The sequence below is a fragment of the Eretmochelys imbricata genome, chromosome 6 (genome assembly GCF_965152235.1).
Source record: "Eretmochelys imbricata isolate rEreImb1 chromosome 6, rEreImb1.hap1, whole genome shotgun sequence".
Taxonomy (NCBI): domain Eukaryota; kingdom Metazoa; phylum Chordata; order Testudines; family Cheloniidae; genus Eretmochelys; species Eretmochelys imbricata.
In genome coordinates this window covers 42,008,638-42,030,401 of record NC_135577.1, presented here as the reverse complement: position 1 = coordinate 42,030,401, position 21,764 = coordinate 42,008,638, and the positions used below count along the sequence as shown (strand labels likewise).

Here is a 21,764-nt window from a genome sequence, read left to right as displayed (position 1 = left end):
TCTATATACCAGCACCAAGTACACCATGGCCGGAAGCACTCTTGTCAATTAAGATCTGACCCTCATGTGCTGTTTCTTCTAGCAAGGGAGAATGTAACAGTTGTCAGGAGATATTACATCCTGATGCCACAAAATTAAAAAGTCCCAGATCTTTTCAAAGCTGTGCTATGGAGGAGCTAAATACTTCTAATTAAGCAATGAGCCTTGCAAAAGTACCAGTTTAGTTTTAATAGCAAGCATGATTATTTCCAAGCTCTAAATGAGCTTTCTTGTGGTAAATATTTTATTAATCTTGTATTGTTCTTGGATTGTGGTTTCTATCAGATGAGCATAAACATATTTTCTTAGTACAGTTTAAACACGGTCGTAATCCTGACTCAATTTTTGAATTAGTCCTGGAAAAATAATTCTGGCATACTACCAAGACAGCAGAGTTTATCATTTCAGATGCTTTTTATGTGGGGGAGTGGAATGATTTGCAAAACATTTTTAACAATTTAATAAAGCTATTGGAAAATAATTTTATTTTTGAAATAGTACTAAATCTCTGGAAAAACTGATTACACAGTTTTGATCAAGCATGGCTCCTGCACGCAGCCCAGGCCAGGAACTATCTGAACTCAAAGCACTACAATGTTGCTTTTACAAGGGTGCATCCTATATAAGACTTTGTGGTGGAATGTACATGTCACCTGCAGCTGTAGTCACCAGTTCCTTTCTGAGCAGGGTCAGTGTAAAAATTCTATTTGCTGCCTGTGGCCAGTTCAACTGCTCATGCTTGCGTTCTCTGATTGTGTGGGGGTGGGGCTTTGTTCCTTTTTCACTTCTCCCTTCCACAAATGATTTTTGTAAACATGACCTGCTTTACTCTTTCCATGCACTTTTTTTTTTTTAAACATCCGTTTTATATCTTGATAAGAAGTGTTCCTGGATGGATCCATTGTCCCTTGTAGACAGACATCACTACTATAACAGGTAACTCGGAGCCTATCATAAGTGGCTCAGGTATGAAATGTACTCATAGATGTTGTCACAAGTAGTCTAATCCTGAATGCGGTGCTTTAGACATATCTACCCAGCAGTTCTCAAACATTTTTCCCAGCAAGTGCTTTAGAGGATCTAACTGTCGGAAGTATCAAAGCAAGCTAGTCTCACAAAGACTGAGACAAAAGAGACGCGCACACACACACACACACACTCTCTCTCTGTCTGTCTGTCTGTAGTTTATTGGGTCTGTCATACAAACTTTCCCCTATCAAACAACAGAGGCTCTAACCTAAACTTTTACATGAAAACAAGAACACTGAATATTATTGTTCTCTCCACTCCAAACGCGCACACGCCCGCCAAAGTCAAAGGTTCCTAAGCCCTCATCAATAGCAAACTTTTTTAAGGTATGGAAGTGTTCCGCAGTGTACTTTGTGTTGGCAGTTTTGCACCTTGCCTGTCAGAGGGAGACATAGTGCTTTTTTATCTCCTAAGGCTTCTGTCACTTCAGGAGCATCCATTGGAGCCACAGAACTTGCTTTGGAGGAATTGTCAAGCTATAACGACAGATGGACAGGAGACGCTTGATATAGTTTCAGTCAGGCCGCAACTTTATTATTAGATGTCAGGGACTACCCGGCAGAAAACAGTGAACAGTACAGGTAACTCCATGATCATTTCAATATCTAGTTGGGGGCTTCCACCAACCCCCCGCTCTTTTCCATCCAGGTCTCCCATCCAGCCCATTGCTGGTATCTTACCATTCCCCTACCCCAAATGAGGTTTAAGGTGGACTATAAGTAAGACTACAATTTTATCATGGAGGTCGTGGAAGTCAGGCGGCTGGAAGCTGCAGGGTACCCCCACCACCCAAGGCAGCCAGGATCTGCAAGGTACCCACATCCACAGGAGTGGGGTCTCCGATCTCCAAGGCAGTGGGGGTACCTCACAGCTCCTGGTTTCCACAGGTTTCTAACCGTCGCTAGCAGCAAGAGGGATCCCACTGCTCCTGGTGGGACCCCAGAGCTCCCTGGCAGCGGGGTCCCCGAAGCTCCCAGCCTCCACAGGCACTGGGGTACTCTGAGCTGCCATGGGTGAAGGGGGACCCCGCAGCTCCTGGCCAGCCCCTGCAGCTCCTGGCCAGCCCCCACAGCTCCCGGCCTCTGATAGTGGGGGATCTCAGAACTGTGGGGGAGGGGATCATGGAGCGCCGAGCCCCCATTTGTGGTGGGAGCCCCTGCACCTCCCAGCCAGGCCCCCACAGCTGCCTAGTGGCTCCCTATTTTGTGATGAATATTTTTAGTAAAAGTCAGGGATAGGTCATGGGCTTCCATGATTTTTTTTTTTATTATTATTATTATTGCCCAAAACAAAGCAAGGCTCTTTGTGGATCACTGTGACTTCAAATTTTTATCTGCAAGAAAACTTCAAGATAGCATGTCTGGAGCCAGTCATGTTTCTCCTAAAGGACATCATTCTGGAACTGACTGATGTTTACATGCAGATAGGAATAGATTTTAGATTTCTTAAAGATCTCTTAAATGCCACCAAATCTTAGTACTGCTCTTTGGGTAAGCACTCATACTATCCGTATGTTTGGCACTAGTGACTGTATTTCTATACAGGATTGGAATTTGTTTTCCTCTATCTAGGTAACTGACTAGTCAAATAACCTTACACCTTAGAATTTAAGCACCATGTTTGACTATTGGGGAACTGGAGACACTAGGATTCAAAATAAACTACCTGCAGTCTCACCTTATTCCCCCATGGCAACTGGAGTACCTAAAAGATTTGGTTGACATGGCACAATTCAAAGCCTTCCTACCACAGGAAAATATCTAAACATTGCAGATCCAAAACAGGTTTTGCTGGAGTTGGCAGGTATCAGTAAGAACCTGATGGCCACAAACAGTAATATAAGTAACCATGTGTCCACATGAGGAACTTTCATTAGGTCCAAAAGCTCGGAGATCAAAAATCACACATTGCCATCTCATCTGGGTGGTGGATGCCCTCTGAGCAAGGGATAGGAGTTATTATTGGGCCATAAGTATGAGATTGGACAGATTCCCTTAAGATGTTCCTGCCTTCTATTTATATAGCAGGACAGGATGACATAGTTTCAGACCAATTTAAGCTAATAAGTAGTGGACCTATGCTATTGGCCAATGTAGTGAATCGGAGCTTTCTTGAAGAGGTCACACCAGAGAGAGATCTGTGCACAACTGCCTGTTAAAAAACAAGCAGTAGCCTTCCACCAGTGGGATATCTTTCTCGTCCTTTTGCCAGAATGCTGAGGATGGATGTTTAGGAATACTTTTCCTCCGGTTGCAAAGGTCCTGACCAATTTCAAAATTTCTATGATCTTGCTAGCCTGCTACTACTGGAGACAAACATGGCTCTTGATACTGTTGAAGATGCTGGCTGATTATGTCATAGTGAAGGTCCATCCATATCTGATCATCCTGGACCGGGACATTTCTCCACATCTGAGGTCTGTAATAATCTCCACTGCTTCCACATAGCCCCACACATGAGAAATGATTGGCTCTCTCTTAGTCTGTGGCACAGGAATTTTTTTAATACACCTTCCACCTGAGGAGAATATACTGAAGTAGCTCCTTCCTCATTATTGCCTCTTGAGGGCATTTGATCTCCCTTAACCCTTCCCCCTCTATTATTAGTATAGGTGGAAATAAAGACTCTATCTGAAAAACATGGAAAGCAGAGGGCCTGCATAATGTCCTATGCATCATGTAAGCCAACATTTATCATAGAGCAGTATATAAAGATAAAATGTCCCTTTCTAGAAGTAAAAAAAAGGCTTTATTCCTCATTAGTTGATTGTGACAAACCAGAAGTGTGAGTAATAAAGATGCAGTGTTTCTAGTGTTTACTAGAGGAGAAACATTCTCAATGGACTTACCAAAATGTTAGTGCCATCTTTTTGTCTATGTTAAAAGTGAATGATAGGAAATAGAATCTCCTTTCTTGAAATTTTATCCTTGCAAATGACAGGTTGACTAGTGATGTTACAGTTTGAGGTGATAGCAACAGGTGTGTACCTGCTTATGTCAGTGGTAAGATCCAAAACAATGGCAAGCTTAGGGAGTTAAGTGAATGCTTAGATAGGATTTATACTAATTATGATCTGCTGAAAAACAATGATCTGTGCCTAGGAGGTTTGTTTGGTTTTTTTATAATTGACATAATGATGACCCTATTTCACAAAAGTTGTGCAGGTGTTACCTGAACGATTTTAGGAGATTTTAATGAATGTGCCAAAAGGACACCTGGGAAACTAATTTTAATTTTGGCTTGTAGAAACTTCTAAAAAGTCAATGAAAACTGATTTGAAAAATGTATTTACCATTTAACAATATTCTGAGTTCTCATGTACTAGTAACTCTTAATTGAGAAAGATGTCATCATTTTTGTTTGTTTTTTTTAATCAGGAAATAACTTTATAATACTAAAAAAATAAAAATAATGTGTATAGTGGTATCAACTAGTTTCAGTAGAATTTTCCAAAAGATATTTGATGGAGAATAAGAAGACTGCTTAAGTACTATAATTTGACCTTCATTTTTACTGTAGGTATCTGAATTTGTAAATAGGTAATTGTAATAATCAACACGTGGATAGTACCTGAAAGATGAAATATTGTGAAATCCCATGGTGATATCTTTTATTAATTAGGAAATATTTTATGTTTAAAATTTGGAAGTAACATAATGGTTTGTGGATGCATACATATATGTGCTATGCTGGTATAATTGTAGTGCATGTTCTGTTGGCCCACCATTATAGTTACAGCTACTTCAAAACTTTCATTAATTCCCTGTGTTCAGTTACTCCTGTCAGAAACCTTCATGTTTGGGCTAAAAATTTCTATGCTTGTTCTCTGTCAGAAGTGATATATGAAACTTTTGAGCTAAAGCAATTTAGTTCTTTGCTGACACACCTACCATAAATGTATTATCTCTATTTAAGCTGAAAATTCAACAATTTTAATATTTAATTTATAGTAAAATTCATTTTACAGTATTCTTGTTCTTGTGAAGTTAGAAATATAATTACAACAAAATCCGTGTGCATGTTTTGTTGTAAAGAAAACAAGATTGTGTTCTAAAGAGACCATAATCTAATGGTAGTTGAACCTTAAGGCAGTTTGCAATAGTTCCCATTAAAAATACAGACTAGTATAACTCCTACATAAAAAACAAAAAAAAATAAAAATACGCTAGTATTAATACAATTTAAAATGCTCAGTTTTTGCTCTATTCTTGTCAATAGGAGATGTTCCATTGACTGATTTCAGTGGGAGCAAAATCAAGCCTCAAGTACTTTTCATGAGATAAAGCTTGTAATACACTGTAATAATAATTATAGAGGTATACCTTTTGTTAGAGGAAATAAATTCCCTAATTTAATGTATAGTTTGTAATACTCAAATACATAATAATAATATATATGCAACATTTAAATCAAATATGTATTAGACTATTCTGGTGATGAAGCTAGTGTAAATATGAAAGAATGGAAAAAATATATTGCAGTGGCTATGCATGTGTTTCTAAGCTTGTAGAAAAAATTGTATACTGGATAAAGTAGCATCCAACTAGAAAAATAACAAAACTATTGTGATGCGTATAAACCAGGGGAAAGTGTTGAGGTTTCACTTTTAGCCTCAACTTTTGCATTTCTTGGTTGTATAATTAAACATTTAAATTCATAGCCTTAAAGTTTATCTTAAAGTGGGATAATCTAGGTTCATGAGTGTACAGTTCTTATTCTTTGTAGTCTGTTCTCACTCACTCAAATGAGCTGATGTGAACTCGGATGCTTTTTGGTGTTGCACAAGCTCTTCAAGAAGGAATAGATTCTAGTTTGTGAAGTGCCTATTTATATAGAAATAAAGGGTGGCTGTGGCGGTGTTATTAATAAATGGAAAGTCATTAAAGTGGGCAGTCAAAAAGCAATTCAAATTATCCCTGACTTTTGCTAATGTTTGGACAGAAAATATAGTGAATCTGTTTTCAGAACTTTTGCAATTCATTTGTATCAAAAGAAAACAAAATCTGTCCAAGCCTCTGGAAAGAATGTTTGTGTCCTCCTTAAAGTGCTAACACAAAATAATGGTCATTTTGTTACTTACGCTGATTTCCAAAGTACATAGGCAGGCCTTCCATTGCCTATTACATTTTATATCAGAAGTTTGTATTGCCCAAAAAGTTACGTTGAGAAATTTAAAATCAAGTGTTAATTTATGTCAAGGATTTTAGATTTTATTTTCATTCATAATAAAAGTAAACCCAACAAATTACAGGTATACAAATGTCATTCAATACAGGTGGAAGTATCTACCTTTTTTACTCATCTCTTCCTTTCTTTATAGCAATATGTGAAATGTATTGCCAATAGGACTATATTCTGTTCAATTAATTGCACAAAAGTGGTCTTTTTTAACCTAGTTAATATTATAATAATAATACCTAATTCCTAGGACTGCTCTGTACTCTGTTTTGATAAAAGCACATACTGTCACTCAATAACAGGTGTAGCATTACATTATAGATTCAAATTAGGCCACATATCCCTTCAATTCTATTCTGCCTCTGATGGTTTTTATTTTTTGGCAGATCTGATTCTGGGCAGCTCTGGTTGTGGGATTTGGTTTTCGTATCCATGTGTCTACCAAATACAGTCAACATCTACCACATCTGTGCCCAATAGGTCTCTACTTTCTTGGTTTTATGTTTTATTCTGCACTTCAGTCTGTGGTTCTATCCAATCCAGAACAGATTTCCTAATTGTTTCTTCCACATACTAACACTTAGTCTTAACGGTAACCTGTTACACTATGTTATGTAATCTTAGTTCTAGTGTTTATTTCTCAACATTATGAGTCTGTGCTGAGTGCTTTTGCTTTAGTAAAAATGTAAACATTGGCAATTTAAAATGGGTCTGTAATATTGTTTTTTGCTGAAATTTTATAATCTTTGTCTATTTTTAAAATGGTTTAGATCATATTTGGCCTGTCTCTAATCCTAATTTTCAGAAACACCTCCCCCTCCTCTCCCCCCTCCCCAAGCAGTTTGCAACTGGAAGACTTGTGTAGTTAAAAGACAAGTATCAATAACCAACTTGTGCTCCTAGAAAATATGGTAGATAGGGACAAGCAGAAGAGACTTCCCCAAGCTGGGGTATAGCATTGGCCCCTTAGAAAAGCCATAAATTGATGTTCTGGCGATATACTTGATTATCTGCACTGTAAAATCAGTTTCTGAAGCATTGCTTGTGGTCTGTGATTTCATTGTTCCTTCATGTTAGTGTCTAGTTTTGCCTGTAGCATGAGAGTGGGAGATAGGAGACTTGGTTCAGTTTTTGGTGCTCTCTTAGATTTTTTGTGGTGAATCAAAAATCCAAGAGGAAAGGGAGATGAAAGAGAGAGAAAGAAATGAGACCACTGAGCTGCATATAGACAGCTTCCCGTTGTTTATGCAGTAAAGATATGGAATAAATTATATGTGAGAAATTAGCTCATGATATGCTCATTTGAGATTGTAGTACATGAATAAATTATAACCATCCCTTTTAATCAACCTATCTCTTGTTTCGAGAATGCATGAGTGCAAGGAGTGTAAACACATGAAACAAAATATACATGTTTTGCAGTAAGACTGAATCTTGGCAGAACAATAGTCTGGCACAAATGTCTTCTGCTAACCCTTCATGTGCAAAGATGCATGTCACTTAGATATGTTTGTAGGGGAATGCAATACCAACCACTTAAACGTGCAAAATAAGTGTGCAACTATGTCATACCTACTGCCATGAGGCAGCAAGATCACATCAGTACAATCTAAGAAATATTATTGCACTATAGTCTAAGAATCTAAGAAACATTTCTGAATTTAAAAACAATTTGAATGAAACAAAAACTATAAAGAATTTATTCATATTTTGCAGTAAACTATGTATCTCAGTGACTCTTCTCTATCTTGCTTATATGTTTAGTCTGGTGGTATTGCATATGAAAAAAGGACACAATTGGAATTTAGATCCATCGTGGAAATTCAGTTGGCATTGAAGGGTGTTCTTTGCATAGAAAGAAAACAAAATACGAGAGTCAGACTACAGCCTGGAATTATTATTTTTTTCATAGCATAGATCACAGTGATAATTCCTTTATTTTTCTTGTTTCTAGTTCGTTACTTTAATCATTATGAAAGTACTTATGTACTTAGGTACACTTCATATTATATCCCTAAAAAAGAAAAATTAGAGCTAAGGATACAATTTGTTTTTCATACTTTCTAAGCTGTATTGCCTTAGCATCTTTTAATGGTTCTGTATCCATTGTCTTAAAACTTCTAGGGTAAAATTTTCAAAAGAATCTAAGTCCCAGTTTCAACAGTGACTTAAGAACATACATGCCTAAGTCTCATTGAAGGTCCAATTCCTAAGTGCATAAGTCACTTTTGAAAATTAGACTTAGGCTCCTAAATCACTTTAGATGCTTTTTAAAATTTTAATTTTAACCTACTCTTTTGATACAAATCCAGTTGTATATAATTTCACAAAGGCTAATAGCAGTTCGTATATTTATCAGAGGGGATCATTCATTATTACAGGGCTCTTTCATAAAGCCTATTTCATATTTATTGTGTTGTATTATATTGACTGTTTTAGTCATAATATTCAAATATGAATACAGTGCTGTCACACTATCTGGAATGGTTCACAATCATGAGTGCCAACCTCAGGCATACTGTTAAAAAGCAGGGTAGACACCCCAAACTGGTGGTGTGTTCTATAATTAGATTTCACCAACCCAGTAACCAGTGTGAACTCCTGGTTCACTGTAAGTCGTACCATGGAGTCACAGACAATTTCTTTAGGCACTACAGTCTACCTTGCCACCGAGGTAAGCTGGACTTAATGATAAATGTTCACTTACATCAGCAATCACAAAATATTCAGGTTTCTCCCAGTCCCAAGAGACCAGTCACATACCCCAGATCAATTTGTATCTTAGATCTTATACAAAAGACAATGCTGGTAGCCAATTGTATAAGAAACCAAGGATATATTAACTATGAAAAAGAAATGAGAGTAGTTCTTCGAGTGCTTGCTCATGTCCATTCCAATAGGTGTGTGCACACGCCATGTGCACGATCATCGGAAGGTTTTTCCCTTAGCGGTACCCATCAGGTCAACTGTGGAACCCCTTGAAGTGGCGCCCTCATGGTGGTGTATATAGGACTCTGCTGACCTGCTGCCTGCTCAGTTCCTTCTTACCGCCACTGACGGACGTTGGAGCTTTCTTCAGTCTCTTGCTTCGCAAGTGCCTACCTAGTGGTTACCTTCTACTTTGTTGTAAATAGTTCGGGAAAGTTGTAGTTTAGTAGCAGTTATAGCTAGCCTCCTTTGGGGGTTCCCCCCCTCTCTAGCTCCCCTGACTGGGATATGCCTCGGTTTCAGGGGTTTAAGTCCTGCAAACGCTGTGGGAAGCCTATGCCCAAGGGCGATCCGCACTTATTGTGCCTTAAGTGCCTGGGTGAGGGCCATCAAACAGATAAGTGCTCCATTTGCAGGAGCTTTAGACCCAGGATGAAGAGGGAGCAGGACTATCCCCTCAAGCTCTTTGTAATGGAGACAGCTCTTCACCCTCAGCTGGCACCGGAAGCGGCACTGGCAACATTGGTGCGCAGCACACCGGTTTTTGGTGTGGGATGCCTTGGCACTGAAAAAAGACTCCTCCAGGAAGCATTGACACTGCTCCCCGGCTCACAAAGTGGGTTCAAGCATGCGGCACTGCTTTTAGTCCCTGGTGCCACATAAGAAGAAGAAGGCAGACTGGGGTCGGTCCCCCATCAGGAAACAGCACTGGGATCCCAGCAGGGTGTGTCCTCTATCAGGGCACCCACGGCCTGGCCCTCAGATCCCGGCACAGTCAACCCTGGCCCTGCCAGGGGCTCCGTCGAGTCCGGTGCTTGTGGACTCCCCGACTCAGAAGGAGTTGGAGGATGAGACTGATCTCCCCTACACACCGGATACCTTTGAGGCCGGGCGGGACATTATTGCCATGATGGCACAGTCCCCAACCCTGCAGGCGCAAGGAGCGTGGCCCAAAACTTACACCTCCAGGCTGAGGAGGTGACAGAAGACTCGGACCCAGTGGTGGACATTCTTGCCACGAAGGGTCCTTCTGGGGTAGCCTTGCCCCTTGTCAAGACCATACAAAACACCACAAAGGTGCTATGGCAGACCCCGGCCTCCATACCGCCCGGGGCCAAAAGGTTGGAAAGGACATATATTGTGCCACAAAAAGGGTATGAACACCTTTTTACCCCCCTTCACCCTGGAATATTAGTGGTGGATGTGGCAAACCATAAAGAGCGGTAAGGTCAACCAGGTCCTGCCCCAAAGTCACGGGTTGCTAAGAAACTGGACCTTTTCGGCTGTAAAGTCTACTCAATCAGGGGGCTCCAGCTTCGCGTTGCTAATCAGCAAGCAGTGCTCAGCCACTACGCTTTTAATTCCTGGAGAATGCTAGCTAAGTTCTAGTAATTGATCCCATCAGGCTCTCGCCCAGAGTTCGCGGTGCTTCTTGAGGAGGGCAACGTGGTGTCAAGGACCTCCCACCAGGCCGCCCTAGACTCAGCTGATTCTGTGGCTTGGACCATGGCCACAGCAATCACTATGAGACGGAGCGCATAGTTACAGGTTTCGGGCATACCCCCGGAGGTCCAGAACACCATTCTGCACCTGCCCTTTGACTGTGCTGGCTTGTTTGCTGAGAACATGGATTCCCATTTGTACAGTCTCAAAGACTCGAGGGCAACATTGAAGTCCCTAGGGCTCCACACTCCTACACCCCAGAGGAAGCCCTTCAAACCCCAGTCCCCTCCCTCCCCCCCTCCCCCGCTTCTACTCCAGACCCCCAAGGCAGGACTCAGGCAGGAGAAGGGGCAGGCATAATAGGAGGCGCCGTCTCAGTCCTCCTTGGGCCAGGGCCAGGGCTCATCCAAGCAGCTCCAGGGGCTGAAATGTAACTTTTGAAGATGCACCCAAGGATGGAGCACCAGGACTTAATCCAGATCCATACCCTCCCTTTGTGAACTGGCTATCCCACTTCTACCCTGCTTGGTCCCAGATCACAACAGATTACTGGGATATTCTGTCCAGTTCTGTTCCCTCCTGCCTTCCCACCTACCTTCCCAGACCCTCTTCAGGGACCCTTCTCACAAGCAACTCCTTCTCTAGGAGGTGCAATCTCTCCTCGCTCTGGGGGCAATAGAGGACGTTCCTCAGGAGTTCAGGGGCAAGGGATTTTACTCCTGACATTTCCATATCCTCAAGGCCATGGGGGTGGGGTACATTTGTTCAGGGGAAATTGTGACCGAGTTGGCCATGTATGCACAACATAGTTTAGTTGATGCAGGTTATGTTGGCTTATAGCCGCCAACTTTTGTATATTGCTTGCGAATGTGCACACTTGGGTGCTTGCATCAGAGCTGCATGTGCTCATCAAGGCTGGCTGTCAATGTAAAATGTGGTGCACCGTGGGTAGGGATCCCAGTGTGTCCTGCACCATCATCTGGCTCAATGCCTTATGGGATATTTTCATAATACTTATCTGAGATATCAGTGATTTGTCAAGGGATTTCTGGGAGCTAGAGGGTCAAGTTCCTATCATACCACTTTCTCTATCCCATAATGCTTTACACATTACATAATTTTTACACTTTTTTAAAAAAGCCCTCTCAGCTACTTTTAGGTCTCTCTGGTAGAACCACGGACCCTGCAAAGTTCAGCACAGTTCTCATGAGCGTTGATAATGCAGGAAGCATGATTTTCATATGTTTGCGGTACGTGAACAAGTACTACTGCACCTGGAATTGAGGTGAGGAAGATGCAGAAATGTTCAAGCACAATAAGCAAATGCTGATGGTTTTCATGGAGGAGCTCCACACTGGATTGCTGCTTCTGGGCCTGAGAAACAGACACTGATTGGTGGGATTGCATCATAATGCGAGTTTGGGATGACAAGCAGTGGCTGCAGAACTTTCAGATGTGAAAGGCCATGTTCTTGGATCTGTGTGTGAAGCTTGCCCCAGTCCTGCAGCACAGGTACACCAAAATAAGAGCTGCATTGACATTGGAGAAGCAAGTGGTGATCATGCACTGAAAGTTTGCAACACTGGATTACTCTCAGTCAGTGGGCGATCAGTTTAGAGTTAGAAAATCCACAATGGAGACCATTATAATCTAAGTGTGTCAGATCATTAAGTATCTCCGGCTACACAGGACTGTGACTCTGTGTAATAAACAGGAAATAGTGGATGCTTTTGCAGCAATGGGGTTCCCAAATTATGTTGGAGCAATTGATGGCATGTAATTCCCTATTCTGGCATCAGCCCACCTTGCCACTGAGTACATCAACAGAAAGAAATACTTTCCTATGGCTATGCAAGCTCTAGTGGAGAATCCAGGGCTAATATTAACATGGGCTGGTCAGGCAAGGTGTATGACATTTGCATCTTTGAGAACACAGTACTTTTTTTAAAAAAGCTGCTGCAAGCAAGGAAATTCTTCTCTGACCATTGGATTACCATTGGCAGTATTGACATACCAATAGCGATTCTGGCTCATGAAGCTGTACACTGGCCACCTGAACAGCACCAAAGAAAGAGTCAACTACCGCCTCAGCAGGTAGACAGAATGGATGCTTGTGCTGTTTACTCACTGGATTGGATCTCAGTAATGCAAATGTCTACTTGGTTGTAGCTGCATGTTGTGTGCTGCATAATAGCTGTGAGGCAAAGGGGGAAAAGCTACCACCAGGGTGGAGGGGCAAGGTAGACAGGCTGTAAGCTGAATTTGCGCAACCAGAAATAAGGGCTATTAAAAGAGCTAACAGTGGAGCTATATGGCTAAAAAGAGTCTTAAAAGACCATTTTAACAGTCAGTCATGGTCTAAGTTCCCTCTAAGCTGCGCCGCCGCACACGGCCTATTAAGCCCTGCGCAGGGGCTCACAGCTGCAGCAGGGAGAGGCGCCCCTTTCCGCAGGCCCTAGCGTGGACCTGCCCCAGACTTGCCATGGCTGGGGGAGAGGAGCCCCTCCCTCGGCCCGGCCCCGCCCAGCCCCGCCGGAGCTGCCGGAGAGAGGAAACCCTCCCTCGGCCCGGCCCCGCCCAGCCCCGCCGGAGCTGCCGGAGAGAGGAAACCCTCCCTCGGCCCGGCCCCGCCCAGCCCCGCCGGAGCTGCCGGAGAGAGGAAACCCTCCCTCGGCCCGGCCCCGCCCAGCCCCGCCGGAGCTGCCGGAGAGAGGAAACCCTCCCTCGGCCCGGCCCCGCCCAGCCCCACCGGAGCTGCTGCAGCCGGGTAGAGGCGCCTCCTCCCCTGGCCCCGAGCTTCTGCAGCGAGAGAAGGCTGGGGGGAGTACTCTCTCCCCACCACAGCCCTGGGGCAGCTGGCACCCCAACTCTCCAGCCCAGCCCTACCCCAGAGCTCGCACCCCAGCCAGAGTCCTCATTCCCCCACGCCCCAATCCTCTGCCCCAGCCCTGAACCCCCTCCCACACTCCAAACCCCTTGGCCCCATCCCCACAACATGAATTTTGTTATGGGCACCAATATGAAGGTGGTGTGTCACAAGTTACCTACATATTGGTGCACATAACAAAATTCATTCTGCTCATGAATGTAAAAAATTAGAGGGGACACTGGTCATGGTAGTGTTGTCTGATCCTTTTATGAAATAGTGTCTCTAATAGTGTCTCTAATAGTGTGATTAAATATAGGTGGATCTTTGCTACCTGCGTTTGAATTCTGCAATGCTTGGTGTAGACTAATAAATATATACTGAGTTTCCAAAATAGAACTTAAATTTTGTTGCCTGTTTCTCTGAACACAATAAAGTGCAAACGAATATGAAATTAAAAATCTGTAACAGCAATGCAACAGGGTGAACTATATTTTACACCCAAGGAAAAACAGCAGTAAACAGTGATCATTTATGTTCATGTACGTAAAACCTTACTACAGTGTAGTAGGTAGGGCTACACATGCACCAACTTGTTTTCACAGGTTGGTATATGCATAGCTGTAGTTCTCTTTGTGGTTCTCTGGCATGGAGTGGTAAGGGGTAAGGATGTAACGGTACATCATGCTGTGATCTGGTATGTTGGAGGATGTAGGGAGCACTGACCATGGAGTACTCCAATGACTGGAAAGACTGCTGAGTCCAGGGTCTTTAGGTATGTAGGTCAACAAAAAGTGTTCTGCAATATCTGAGTTTGTTGCCTGAGCAAACCCATGATGTCCTGATATGTTTCCCAAAGTGCCTTGGTCCTTTTTCCTTTCCTGAAACAACCTCTGACTGTCTCTCTCTCTCCATTCTTGGTCCTTCTCCATGGCCACAGTCATATGCTGCCTCTGAGCCTTTGGTTCCTGGTCTAAGACTATAGAGGATTGGAATATCTTGGAGAAAATATCCTCCCTAGTCCTCTTTCTCATCCTGATCAGGGTCAGATGTTAAGCAGGCATATCTCTCAAGGACATCATGCCAGAGGCTGCTGATTAAAGCAGTCAGATACATCATTAGATTTAGACACAGTGGACAGGGAAAGATGAGTCTCAAGACTCCTATAAAATCTTTTAATAAGAAATGCTAATTGTCACTTTAATTCTGGAGCACCTCGCTGCAGCAACACTCAGCAGCTCAAGCCATAGTGAATACAGCCTGCCCTAGCCAAACAGGGAGGAGGGGAAAAGGGGTATTCTGTTGCTAAAAAGTTTTCAGTGATAGCCACCATTCATCAGGTATGAGTATAGGGACAGTGCAGTGAATATTGGCAATATTTTCGCAGACAGCAATGATTTTGGATGATCGCTCACTTCAGACAGTGACAAAGGCACAGAGAACAGAGCTACTACTGGCATTCCGAAGCCACCCAGGCTTGTATACTGCTAGCCTGATCACTGCAATCGTGCCAGCCAAAATCCTTGCAGAGTGGCATGGGAAAGTCTCCTAGTGCAGGAAAAGAAATAAGGCTACAATTCTTACAAATCTTCGAGAAAGAATTGCAGAGTATCTCCATGAAAGTTTATTGAGATATCTCAAGAGGATAAAAGGGACATCCCTACTAAGATAAACAAAGTACTCTGCATGGCTCCCCTACCTACCCCAACAACCCAAAGAGTTGAAAAGTGGACACAGAGTCTATTTCTCTTTGTTCTACCTCAAATCAGCATCCTGTGCTCAGACAAATGTGGATTGTGTAATCAGACTGCTTTACTACTTTTTTGAATTTATTCCCATACATAATAGTAAAGCAATCAGAAGTCAATTACTTTGTTCTATAAACTTGCAGATGGGGTGGATTCCATTTTTAAATGGGGAAGAACATTGTGGGAGGGAGGGAAAGAGAGAGAAGGGATAACAGGCAACAAAAAGTAAAAAATGTATTAGAAAAATGTATGTACACGCTTATCCGAGCTCCCTTCCTCTTCATCATCAAATTCATATGAGCTCACCTGGTGGTACAGGCATGAGTTCACTGGAGTTTCCAACGGCTTGTGGCATGGTTTAAGTCCCCTGCCATGTCTCTTCTCCCCCCCCCCCCCACCCCTTTACTATTCACAGCAAGAGTTTCTGCCTTGGGCGCCTGAGAAGTGTCCACAGTCATCTGCAGGGTTCTAGTGGGGTCACTGACAAGTATGGCATGCATTTCATTATAACAGTGGCAGGTCTGTGGGGCAGCACCAGATTTCTTGTTGCCCATCCTCATCTTCTGGTAAAGTTCATTCACTTTCACTCATCCCTGTTATGACCCCATTTCTGTATCCTTTGTGCCATCTGCATGTTGATGTAGATATTTCTGTTGCCGTTCCACAGATGTGCTTGCACATCCTCTTCTCCCCATGGGCCAAGGAGATCTAAGACTTCTTGTCTGCTCCACTTTATCTACTAGGTCTCTGTGTGGATGGTCAGATACCTTCACCAAAAATGAACTGGTAGGAATGTGTGCCAAATTGGACAACCAGGAAAAAGCATTTCAAAAACATGCAGATGAGTTTTGGGGCACAGGCAAGGCGGACTTCTGGTCTCTGGCCCCGTCAAAAGTTAAAAATTGTGACCAAATCAACACTGTTGCTGGAACAAGGGCACAGTGGGATAGCGGCTGGAGGAATGTTAGGGTTGACATATGTAATGCGGTGTCTACACTCCCACTGCATCAACCTTAGTGGATTGACCAAGGCTCTGCTTTGTTCAGGAAGGTAATGTTATTGCGTCACTGTAATGCATGCATCAGCAGGAGACAGTTTTTGGTGTAGATGTGCATAACTAGGCCTTCTCAGGTCAATTTATGTCAACCATCTTTGTAGTGTAGACCAGGCCAAAGTGTCTCAGAAGGGTAAAGGGCCATGCGCAGCTACCTGCATCACAGGAGAGGAAGCAGGCTCCACAGAACTGCTACATCCCAATTGGCACAGGTGTGGGAGTCGAGGGGGATAAAAGCCTTGGTTGCCTCACAACCATCTCTCATGCCCTCACAGTCCATAACTGTGCCTGTGTATTGGGAATGTATGCTGTGCTGGATATCAATCTGGTGCAATTTACTCCCTCAACAGAGCAGCAGGGTAACAACACACTCTTCTTTACTCTAGATCATGGCAAAGCTAAGATTGAGCCCTCATTGATAGAATTGCTCAATCAGTAACACTCAGTTTTTGAAACAACAGCTGCATTAGTAACTTCTATAAATTCAAAGTTTTAAAATATTTGTACCTTCTTTTTGTTCCTTGAATTGACTTTCATGCTTGTTTCATTGTTAATAGTCTGTAGTTAACAGTGTGGTCCTCCCCTCATGGTTAGTGGGAAAGGAAGATGCAGACCATGTGCTATGGCTTCTACTCTGTGTCCTTACAATATATAATGCTGTGCAGTACTTTTTTGGTTATAATGATTACAAAACATTTTTCAGCTTCTGATGTGCTTTGTAGAATTCAGTAGGTACTACCTGTCTTATTTTAATCAAATGTTGGTATCAATTTACATCTGTTCATTTTAATCAAATAATCCTACTAGTTTGCAGTGTTTCTTTGGGGGGGGGGGGTGAAAAGTCTTGACCACCTTTTCTACTCTAACTACCTGATACTGTTTCATTTTCTCAATTTAGGAACTTCCAGCACCTTTGTTTGATGATGTCCACAAAAACCAAGTGGAATGGAAAGAAACAGCTATTAAATCTAAACCAGAATCTCAGGAATCCATGAAAATAGCCTGGCGTTACCAGAATTTACCAAAAATTGAGGTAAATACGTTTAGTATTCTATCTGATGTTATCCTATACTTTGATAGTAAGGATAAAATTCACTTGTTCTATAAGTAAAATCTCTGAGTAGAAGCTATACCATGGAAGCGTTTTCAAACTGTGCTAAAAGGTTTCCTCGGGAGAGCAAACTGTCAGTCACCAATACATAACTTGATTAGCAAAGATACAGAGAGATGAGAAATTGAGTTTACTATATGGCATGAAGTCCAGATGTACTTCTGAAAAGCACTAAAGGCTGGTGAATATAACACTGTTTCAGACAACTTTTTAAACCTAAAGATACCTATAGTATTGTACATTTTTCTAAATTTAGCTATTCTTAGGTGATATGTATAGGTTGAATGAACAGTACTTATTAGATCCCACTAGTGAAAATACTTTATTGATGCAAATTGTTGACTTGCTTATCCATGTGCGTAATAAGTAAGTAAGCACTTGAGATTATATCAGCTTCATTGTCACTAGAAACTAATTGCTGTGAAGGTGGCATGTAAGACACAAGCCCAGTGATCACTTCTTCAAAGTTTACAGCTGTTAGTATTTTATTAATTATGTTTTTCCTTGGGCTAGTTACTTTCTTGTTTAATCTAATAGCGAAGTCAAACCTTACAAAAATTATAGGATTTTGGACTACACAGAACAACAAACTTTTTTGGGGGTGCTGTTTGGCTTAAGTATGTTTATATACTGTGATTTAGATGTAATCATAACTGCCTACTAAGTTAGCCATATTCTAAAAAAATATAATTGGAATGTGACAAAATGAGCTTACAAGGCTTGGCATGTTTGGTTTTCTCTGAAATTGTACAGACGTGGCTATATATTTTGTGTCAGAGAAGACTTACATACGGTGACATGCCAAATCAAATAGCCTCCAGTGTGATCATATAATCTCATCAATTTTATTCATGTAGAGCTTGCTATACCACTCTGAACTATTACAAAATATAAATACTGTGTTTTATCCAGTAATGTACACTAAATTCAAAATACATTGATGTACAAACAATTGATTGTCACTATTTCAATACAAAATGTCCTGGGTCTAACAGAACAAAAAGCTGCATATAGTAACCCAAAACAAGCTTATTCTGTCCAGTAATATATTATTTAATAGAACACCATGCACTTGTCCTTGGTTATCACAGATGGGATTTGCATATTGAAAGTTGTAAACTAATAATTGTCTGATCTAGAACAACTGTGCAGTTTTATAAGGTATGATTCCCTCATTACCATCAACATTTTCTTACAATTTTTGAAATGTTTCACAATTATGTATTAGAACATTGGTCCCCAAACTTTTTATGTTGCGTTCCCCCCTTACGTGTAACGTAATCTGTGTGTGCCCCATTAGCGGGGGCTGGGAGTGGGACTGCGGTTCGGGGCTGAGGCTGGAGCTGGGGCCAAGGGCTGTGGCTGGGAATGGGGCTGGAGCTGGGCCTGGGACTGGAGTTGTGGCCGGGAGCAGAGCCGTCTTCCGAGCCAGGGGCTGAGGCTGCGGGGAGGGCCTGGGGCTGGAGTGGAGCTGGGGGCAGAGTGGGGCTCCCTCTCCAACCCACTGTGGAGGCTGGCCCGGGCCCCGACATGACCCCCGAACTTTCCTCCTCACCACCCTTGGGGAGTGTGCCCCACATTTGGGGACCACTGTACTAGAATGCTTGTTTGTTTTCAAGTGAATGCTAAATTGCCAAAAACTTATGAAATCAATAAGACTTGAAAATAAAGTTATAGTTGTTAAAATAATGGTCAAATGGAAATTTCTTTTTAAAATATATCAGTTAGATGAAAGTAATCTCAGTGATCAGAAATATTTGATGACTTGTTGAATGATGCAATATACACTTATTGGCTGTTTGGAAGTAATAACTTGTGCAGGACCTCCGTCCCTCTGATAGTTTTAATATACCTAGTAATAGCTGTTAAATATTTCAGTTTCCATTAATTCATGTGTGTTGACTGATTAGAAATTTCTGTCAAAAGGAAACTTCAATAAAACATTTTTTTAAAAAGCTATTTTCCATCCAGCTTTAATGCTTATATTTTAAAATTATATTTAGAAAGAGTAAACTGTTTGTTTTTTTTAAATAGGGCTCTAAATGTCAGCGGAAAACTTATCTAGTCAATATCTCTTTTTATGTGAGGCATAAAAGTTGTCTTGTTAGTGGTTCTGTTAACTAATTTAATTTTTAGTTGTAAGTAGCCAAAGAGATTTCTGTTGTGGAGGTGGCTCAGTTATTCCCTTTCCCTTCCTAAAAACAGGTTAAATAAACTCTTAGCCAGCTCATAATTATTTTATATTATGTATCATGTTTAAATTAGAAGTCCTGGCTTGAACAGTGTATTTTATATGTGTAAATATGAATATATTCTTTATATCCTATATAAACTATAGATTTAGGGTAATCAGTCAAAAGGAATTGGATATTGTGTGTACATGCTGCATACGATTACGAATTTAAAAGGTACTTTTCTCTATATCCAGGGATACACTCATTGAAACTCTTGGTAAAAACTTCAGGTATAGCCTAGTTTCTAATGAAAGGTATAGTGGAGTTTTTTTCCCTTTTTTGTTTGAATAACTGCTTGTGTTCTTGGGGCAATATATGAACTGTCACAGCATGAAATCAATTTTCTGCCTTGAGTCTCCCAAATCTGAGATTTCTAGCACATTAGTAGTGCAATTAGAATCATTAACAGCAGACGGTAGCATAAAAGCGCATTCTGCTGACTGACAATTTAGTGTCTTTTTCTCCTTGTGCAGACGAGTTCGTAGGAATCCCGTAAAGAACTGGCTTGAACCTACAATCCAGAAATAAATTTATCACTCAAACTTAAGAAGAATGAAAAGTCTCAGTCTCTCTCTCTCCTCTCTTCATGGCCAGTCTGCTAACACAGATTATTCATGCTTACTTGATTCAGGTGGGCTTTTTGCAAGCTTCCCCACTAGGCCTGGGAATGTGGTACATTGAAGTCTATTCAAGGCTTCTGACATAGACTGAGCTTTTATTGCGTGGTGTTTTATTATAGCCAAATCCTAGTCTCCACCCAGTTTGTAGGCACTGTGCTCATTCTTTTGAATTAAGAAAGGTTATCACCTACCTTAATCCATGCAGCAGTGTGGATTAAGGACACCAATGTGCCCCAGGATTTTCAAAGAGGATCCTGGAAACTTCTTGTTTCTTCTTTTTTGCTGTCTTTACTAAACTCTATTGGGCCTCAGTGAGGATTTGCATCTGAAATGGGCAACCTGGAGCTTTTCTCAATGAAGACATCAGATCAAAGTTCAGTTAGTCAAGGCCTTTCTAAAACATTAAGGGGGTTTGGGCGTACACAATAAAAAGATGAGCCCTGGCAGAGATTGCAGTAAAAACATTGTGTTCTGTAATCCGGATAAAGGATAGATTATAGGCCAAAGAACAGCCCCTTTTAAAATTGCTTTGAGAACCCTCATACTAAATAACTTTACACTTTGCATTTAAATATATATTTTACCGTAATAGTTTGTTTTATTTTGTAATTTAGAATGTAATTTCTAGTAAGTACAATTTTAGTAGTTTTAGAGAGCTCACAGGTTTCTTATAAATATATTAAATACTTTAGATCTTTTTATAGAATAAAAAAATGGTCTATTAGTGAAGACCAAGGACTTCTAAAGACTTTTTTTTTCTTTTAAAGACTAAAAAATTTTTTCTCTGTGTTTATAGTTTTAACATTTTGTATTTTCTGACAGCTAACCCAGCCTAATATGCATTTTATTTTTCAGGCATTAACTTGGTAATTCCTAAGTACAAATGTAAATAAATTCAAATAATATAGTTTTAATTAAATCTGTGATTTTAAAGTGTTTTTAAATTTGAAACATAAAATAAAAACTAGGAAAATGCCTAAGAAGGTTTCCTTCAAAAAAGTAATAATAATACCCTGATACTAACCAGGTCTGTCCTCTGTGTGTATTCAAAGTCATATATGTTTATTTTAATGACAAAACCATGTCTTATTATTTTTACTCCTTTTAGAGCTGTCGAATCCATATCATGTTTAGAATGGAAACTAAATTCTTTTCTGGTTCATATTTAACAAATGTGTAAATGTTTGTTTGTAAATTCCAGTTTCAGTACTACATTTTGCTCTTCGTTACACTTATTAAGCTATCCGGTTGTTTTCAGTGAGGGAGGCACAATTGTAATTTAGGGCAGAATTTGTCCCAAAGAATTCTCATTACTGATGACGATACATAAGTCAGAAAGAGCCCAACTCAATTTTCAGATGTTTGGTTGTGTTTGCAGTATTGGAACTTTTTAAAATAACTAAACAAAAACTCATCTTTTCTATTGAGAAACCCTAAACATAATATCTTCTCATGCTATTTTTAATCACTTCTCAGGGTGCAAGCACACTGTAAGTGCAAAGCAAAATGCATGT

The 21,764-nt window shown here is 41.0% G+C and overlaps 1 protein-coding gene across 4 annotated transcripts in view; it reads left to right on the top strand.

Moving 5' to 3' along the window:
- Window positions 1-21,764, top strand: part of ELP4 (elongator acetyltransferase complex subunit 4) — a 262,283-nt gene that overhangs the window by 40,701 nt on the left and 199,818 nt on the right. For all 4 annotated transcript variants that reach the window (XM_077818467.1, XM_077818470.1, XM_077818468.1 and 1 more), the window contains one exon: window positions 17,184-17,318. In XM_077818467.1, the coding sequence (XP_077674593.1) occupies window positions 17,184-17,318 (135 nt within the window). The remainder of the gene's footprint in view (window positions 1-17,183; window positions 17,319-21,764) is intronic.